At 36.5% G+C, this 7,817-nt stretch overlaps 1 protein-coding gene across 1 annotated transcript; it reads right to left on the bottom strand.

Moving 5' to 3' along the window:
* Positions 1–850: 850 nt before the first annotated feature.
* On the bottom strand, positions 851–7,099 carry LOC110728745 (calcium-binding protein CML39-like). Its single transcript, XM_021908394.1, is given in 3 exon segments — positions 851–983; positions 6,636–6,741; positions 6,743–7,099. Coding segments are annotated over 3 exon segments (453 nt in total). The 5' UTR covers positions 7,028–7,099; the 3' UTR covers positions 851–921.
* Positions 7,100–7,817: the final 718 nt, after the last annotated feature.

Genomic DNA, 7,817 nt, shown 5'->3' with positions numbered 1-7,817 from the left:
TATAGTCTTATGGGTACTTGTTAGAATCATCTCAATGAATAGATTATTAATTTTCAGTTGTTAGAACTTATATACTTATTGATACTTAAAGATATTAATGATTAAAGATTAGCATCGGCATGCGTGTCCAAGAGAAATGAAGCAAGTATTTAAAAACGGAGGGAGTAATTTTTTTTAATAATCAACTCACTTTAAACATTTTTTCATATTTGTATTGACAAGCTTATTATACATAATTAAATACAAAAATATTATAAATAATCGTTGTTGTAATATTGGTAGAGTAATATGTAGTACTATGTATGTCACAAATTATGTTCAAAATTTGACTTATTTTATTTTTTTACTAAAGTGTATAGTATCTATATATATTGTGAAAAGACATATTAAACCATTCTTAATCTTTTCTTTATGTGTAAGATTTGTTTCTTAAATTATTTAATAAAAAATATTAAAAGACGCACTAGAATATTACACGTGTCATTGCTAGTGTATCTTTTAGTACATACTCCGTAGTTATTGATTGATTGATTGATATCTATTTGATGGTTGCTTATTGTGCGTGCCATTGGTTATTCTAGTCATGGAAAAGGCTTTAAAAATAACTACTATTCAAGCATCTAATCACAATATCATATGACTAACATACAAAAATGTATTGAATTTTGTTATGTACAAGTACAACTATGTAATATATCAACAAAATGGAAGCTTCTAGTCAACCAACATGGGTACAAATTGACATTGTCTATAATATGAACATGTCTATTGCATACTATTCACGTAATCTTATGCAGGTGACTGATGTGAGTAATTTATCTAAGTCGAAACATTTTATCCTTCAATTAGGAACACATAAAAATTTATAACCTAATATACAAAAAAATTACTACCAAATATAAAACCACAAATTTATTCATTTTAACGCATCATAAGAGCAAATTCTTCAAATGAAAGAACACCGTCTCCATTTAGATCATATGATGTGGATCAAGAGGGAAATTCTTTTGAAGAGCCAATCATATTGGTTTTAAGGCCAATAGGGTTCGAGCTTGGAGTAAAGAATCAAGAATGGCTAACATGCGCAGCCATTGAAGAAGAAGTCAAGGTCCAGTTGGGTTCCGACGACGGCAGCGGCGGCGACGCGCCGATCTGGGTGCCACGCGCCGGCTCCCTAGCTCCGGCCTGAGTCCAGCTACACGGCGGTGGGGCGCGTGTCGATGATGGCGGCGCGTGAGACGGTGGTTCGGCGGCAGTACGAAAAGAAAGATTTTCTATACTTAGTTTTTTCTAGAGTTTTTGCTTGCAAGTTTTTACCTTTCACTTGAAAGGGTTTTTCTTGGTTTAAGCAATTAGGAATCTTCTTTTATTTCTGTTTTTTTTGTCTTATAATTATGGAGGAATCTTTGAGCAAACTCATGGATGAATTTGCAAGATTGCAAGATAATACGGAGGCACGTTTTAATGCTTTTTCACAACTATTGCTTGATAAAAAGAAAAAGAAGAAAAAACGGCATGATAGTGATAGTGATGCTTCTAGCAGTGATGATGATACCCATTATAATAAAAAGTTCGATGATAAAGGTATCAAGCTTGATGATTTTACGGGTCTAGGAAGCCCCGAAGATTTTCTTGAGTGGGCGAGACAATTAGAGAAAATTTCAGATTATAAAGGTTTTGATGATTCTCAATGTTTCAAAATTGCTTATATACGACTCACTAAGAATGCGGGAATTTGGTTCGATAATTTAAAGGCTCGACGTGCTAGAGCAGGGAAGGATAAGATCAAGACATGGACAGTTTTGAAGAAGAAGATGCGTTCTAAATACCTTCCACATGATTTCGAACAAATTCTATATGTGAAACTCACTATGTTGACACAAGATACTAAGAGTGTTAATGAATATATTGCTGAATTTGATAAACTAACCTCTCTTTGTGATTTGGAGGAGAAAGAACCATTGCGGATTGCTCGATTCCTTAAGGGTCTTAATCGACTTATTGCTAAGAAGATTGAATTGAGTACTTATGAGTCATTCAATGATGTGTGCAAACTAGCTTTAAAAATTGAAAGTCATTGGCTCGAAGATAAGAAGAGCACAAGTACAAAGAGTTTTGGTACCAAGTCCTCACAAGGGACCGAAACAAGCAAAACTTTCAAACCTTTTAAACCGAGTTCCTACGAGTCTAAGGGAGAAAGCTCAACAAGTGGAGAAAAGAAATTTGTTAAGATATCTAAAGAAGAGTTCGAATCCCGAATTAGGTGTTTCAAATGTCAAGGAAAGGGACATAGGTCGGATCAATGTCCTTCCAAGAAAGCTCTCACAATAAGACAATACGAACAACAAGTAGAAGAAGAGAAACACATAGTTTTTGGGTGTGACGAAGAGGAATCCGAAACTAAGGCAACAAGTAGTGAGGAAGAGAACGATGAGATTGATCCCGAAGATGATGAAAAAGTGCTTGTGTTAAGGAAGATCCTCCATGCCGAAGCAATCCCTAACAAATCTCAACGTGAAAACTTATTCCATACTCGTTGCAAAGTAGGAGATAGATCATGTAAGGTGATCATTGATAGTGGTTCATGTACCAATGTGGCGTCCACAGAGATGGTTACTAAGCTCAACCTTCCAACAAGAGTACATGAGAATCCTTACAAGTTGAGTTGGCTTGATGATTCTAAGGGACTTCATGTGAAGAAACAAGCCTTAGTAAGCTTTTCCATTGGCAAATACAAAGAAAAGTTATGGTGTGATATTATTCCTATGAGTGCTTGTCACCTTCTTTTAGGGAGACCTTGGCAATTTGATCGTCAAGTTACACATGATGGTGAGGCAAATACGTATTCGGTCAAAATAGGAAACAAAAGGTTCAAACTCAATCCTCTACCCCCTAATTCAAGCTACGGTCATACCAAAGATAAAGAGAAGCAAGTGCCGAATTTCTTTTTGAATGCTAAGGAACTTGAGAGTGAAGTAGAAAAGGGAGCCACGGTCTTTGCCTTAGTGATAAAAGAGGCGAAATCCACAAGTTCCTCAACAAACATGCACATAGAAGAGTTGCTAGATGAATTTAAGGATGTGTTCCCAGAGGAACTTCCTAAAGGTCTACCTCCTTTGCGTGGAATAGAGCATGCTATTGATCTTATTCCCGGAGCTCCTCTACCTAATAAACCAGCCTATAGGTGCGATCCTACGGCTTCCCAAGAGCTTCAAAGACAAATAGAGGAATTGATTGAAAGAGGCTATGTTCGTGAAAGCATGAGCCCTTGTGCGGTTCCAGCTTTACTAGTTCCAAAGAAAGATGGTACATGGAGAATGTGTATTGATTCAAGAGCGGTCAACAACATTACTATCAAGTATCGATTTCCTATGCCACGACTAGAAGATATGCTTGATGAGTTACATGGTTCTATCATATTTTCCAAGATCGATCTTAGAAGTGGCTACCATCAAATGCGAATTAGAGAAGGAGATGAATGGAAGACTGCTTTCAAAACTAAGCAAGGATTATATGAATGGATGGTCATGCCTTTTGGGCTATGCAATGCGCCAAGTTCATTCATGAGGCTCATGAACGAGGTACTTAGACCTTTCTTAAATAAGTTCATTGTCGTTTACCTTGATGATATATTAGTCTATAGTCGAGATAATATTGAACATATTGATCATCTTAGAAGATTATTTGAAACCTTAAGAGAACAACAACTATATGGCAAACTTGAAAAGTGCTCATTCATGGTTCCAAGTATTTCTTTTCTTGGCTATATTATTTCGGGAATGGGTATTGAAGTGGATCCCGAGAAGGTGGCTGCTATTTCTACTTGGGTGGCACCTAAAAACATTCGTGAAGCACGTAGTTTTCATGGTCTTGCATCGTTCTATAGAAGGTTCATTAGAAACTTTTCTAGTATCATGGCACCTTTCACGGAATTGATGAAGAAAGGGGACTTTGTGTGGACTAATTCGGCGCAACAAGCATTTGAGACAATCAAGGAAAGACTATGCAATACACCGGTTCTAGCTTTGCCTAACTTTGATAAATTGTTTGAAGTTGAATGTGATGCAAGTGGAGCAGGTATAGGTGCGGTTCTAATTCAAGAAGCACGACCTATCTCTTACTTTAGTGAGAAACTAAGTGGTGCAAAGTTGAACTACTCTAACTATGATCGTGAATTTTATGCTATTGTACGTGCTTTGGATCATTGGTCTCATTACTTAAGACCAAAACCTTTTGTGCTACATTCGGATCATGAAGCTTTGAAGTATATCCATGGACAACAAAAGTTGAATTATAGACACGCCAAGTGGGTTGAGTTCCTACAGTCTTTTACGTTTTCTTCAAAGTATAAGGAAGGCAAAGCAAATGTGGTTGCCGATGCACTATCAAGGAGATCTTATTTGCTAGCCATGGTGGATGCTAGGATCATTGGTTTTGACCATATACTTGATTTGTATGCAACCTGTCCGGATTTGGCAAAAGAGTACAAAGACCCTTCACGCAACTTTGTACTTCAAGATGGCTTCTTATTTCAAGGTAACAAACTTTGTATTCCCCAATGTGGTGTGCGTGAATTGCTTATTAGAGAAGTGCATAGTGGTGCAATTGCGGGGCACTTTGGTGTTCACAAAACAGTTGATATGCTTAGAGAATATTTCTATTGGCCAAAGATGATCAAGGATGTTCAAAGTGTGATTTCAAGATGTGCTACTTGTCAAAAGGCAAAGAGTTCTTTTTCAAAGGGCTTATACACACCTCTTCCAGTTCCAGATTGTCCTTGGGATAGTGTTAGCATGGACTTCATTGTTGGGCTACCACGAACTCAAAGAGGGAAGGATGCTATTATGGTTGTAGTTGATAGATTCTCAAAGATGGCTCACTTTGTTCCAATGCACAAGACGGATGATGCGCAACATGTAGCTAATCTATACTTCAAGGAAATTGTTCGACTTCATGGAGTTCCTAGAAGCATAGTTTCGGATAGGGACTCAAAGTTCCTTAGTCACTTTTGGAAGTGTTTGTGGAAACTACTTGGTACAAAGCTCATGTTTAGTACTTCTCATCATCCTCAAACAGATGGTCAAACTGAGGTAACCAATCGAACCTTAGGTACTTTACTTAGAGGGTTGGTTAGTAAGACTCAAAAGGATTGGGATATGAGACTTTGCCATGCGGAGTTTGCTTATAATCGGTCACCTTCATCAACTACACAACAAGCTCCATTTGAAGTTGTTTATGGTATTAATCCATTCTTGCCTATTGATTTGTTGCCATTGAACAAAGAGGACATCCATATTGATGCTAAGAAACGGCTTGAAGTTTTTAAGAGGACATGTGAACAAGTTAAAGTAAGGATTGAGAAGATGAATAACGTCTACAAAGGAAGGTCAAACAAGAAGCGCAAGCAACCTACATTCAAGCCGGGAGATCTTGTTTGGTTACACTTAAGGAAGGAAAGATTTCCAAACAAAAGGAAGAACAAGCTCATGCCTAGAGCTGACGGCCCTTTTGAGGTTTTGGAAGTTTATGGTGATAGTGCTTACAAACTTGATTTACCAAGCGAATATGGTAATGTAAGTGCTACTTTTAATGTTGGTGATTTGACTCCTTACCTAGATGATGTGAATTTGAGGACAAATTCTTTTGAAGAGGGGGAGAATGATGTGGATCAAGAGGGAAATTCTTTTGAAGAGCCAATCATATTGGTTTTAAGGCCAATAGGGTTCGAGCTTGGAGTAAAGAATCAAGAATGGCTAACATGCGCAGCCATTGAAGAAGAAGTCAAGGTCCAGTTGGGTTCCGACGACGGCAGCGGCGGCGACGCGCCGATCTGGGTGCCACGCGCCGGCTCCCTAGCTCCGGCCTGAGTCCAGCTACACGGCGGTGGGGCGCGTGTCGATGATGGCGGCGCGTGAGACGGTGGTTCGGCGGCAGTACGAAAAGAAAGATTTTCTATACTTAGTTTTTTCTAGAGTTTTTGCTTGCAAGTTTTTACCTTTCACTTGAAAGGGTTTTTCTTGGTTTAAGCAATTAGGAATCTTCTTAATTTCTGTTATTTTAGTTTAAAATAATTTCTAAGTCAATTAGGAATTGTTTTAAGAAGTTTTAGTTTAATTAGAACTAGTCTTATTACTAGTTTCCTAGTTCCATTAGAATTGGGTTTCCTATTCTATCTAGGATACTTGGGGATCAAGGCTAGGGTTTTTTTTTTTTTTTTCCTAGTTCGAATAGACTTAGGAATAGTTAGTTTAGGCTATAAATAAGGGATTTTTCGTGGCTTGGTATACATAACCAAAACCAGAAAATTCAATACAAGTTTATTGTTTGTTTTGCTTAATTGCTTACAAATTCTTTTGCTAGTTTTCAATTCAAGGAGTTGTTTTGATAATTAGAACGTTCAATTCTTAGTTCTAGGAGTAGTCTAAGTTTTGTTCATCAGAGTACTTAGTTCCAGGAGTGGTCTAGGTAATTTGAGAGACGTTGAATTCGTTCCAGGAGTGGTCGTTTTCAAAGTCATATCCGGTTCGTTATTCTTAAGTTGTTCGATTTTCTTAGGAAATTCGAAGGGCTTGTGTTACTTGTGTGATTTTAGATTCTTTATTAAGTTAAGGGGTTTAAATCCACATCATCATACACCCGAATCATAGCCTTACATTCATGAATTAACTTCGGCTCACCAAGTCGACCCAACATTCTTTTTAAGCTCTTAGGTGTTATAAAATCTGTCATTCTTCTTATCATTGTACATCAAAAACGCTTCTTTTAACTCCTCCGTCTTTTCCTCCTCCGATAGTTCGTTGCCTTGCATCAATCTACCAAAATCCTCTAAGCTCAACAATCCGTCGCCGTCCGAATCTGAACACTCAACGGCTGCTGTCGCCTCTTCTACAGATAGTCGTTGAGTACCGACTGCTTTCACACATTTTCGTAGCTCAGCTGGGGAGATTTTTCCATCTCCGTTCTCATCTATGTATCTAAAAACAATAAATTTTGTGCAATTTAATCTTTGTATTGATATAAATTGCATGTTGTATTTCTTAAGTTGTATATACAAAATAAAATTTAGTCTTAATGGAAATCCAACCTAAGCCTCCTCCTATCTGACCCCCCTCTCAGTGCAAAAAATTATAAATGTCACCCTAAATTTGATAAAAATGACCCTTGATAAAAGTTATTTATATAATGATGGTTGTGACAATTTATCTTCGTTACTAAGTTAATTTGATGGTCTAAAGAACATAGTTGAATTTAGCACTTTAATATTTTGAAGGGGATTATATTAATGAATTTTTTTAAGACCCTACCTTCTCAAAAATATGAGAAAACACATGAATAATGTGAGGACAATTGTATAAATATCTATCCGTAAAATGTGCGTTTACCAATATTTCAATAATGACATGATGTTAATTGACTTTAAGTTTTTTCTTGGGTAATTTAATGATTTACCTCTACGACTAATGTTTAAATATATTTCATTTGTGTATTTTTATATTCGACCTGCTAAATAAATGCATTTTGAAAAATGTACTTTTATATTTTATATTCAGGTGTGCTTTAAGAAATCTACACTATATTAAAAGTCGTTCTTAAATCAATATACCTGACATGTGTCACTCTTCTCATTTTGACTCATTTTATGTGACACATGTCACTCTTATCATTTTGATTCTCATTTCTTGTATGTCATCAACTTATTAAAAAAACTAGGTTAGTTCTCGTGCCATGTACGGTAATTTTCAATAACTATTATCAAACTATCATTAAATTTTTATAGAATAAAAAAAATCTAACAATATAGATGCCAATTTTTTTTA

Source organism: Chenopodium quinoa, unplaced genomic scaffold (genome assembly GCF_001683475.1).
Source record: "Chenopodium quinoa cultivar QQ74 unplaced genomic scaffold, ASM168347v1, whole genome shotgun sequence".
NCBI classification, from domain to species: domain Eukaryota; kingdom Viridiplantae; phylum Streptophyta; class Magnoliopsida; order Caryophyllales; family Amaranthaceae; genus Chenopodium; species Chenopodium quinoa.
Note: the sequence above shows the minus strand (reverse complement) of the source record. Positions and strands in the feature narration are given on the sequence as shown.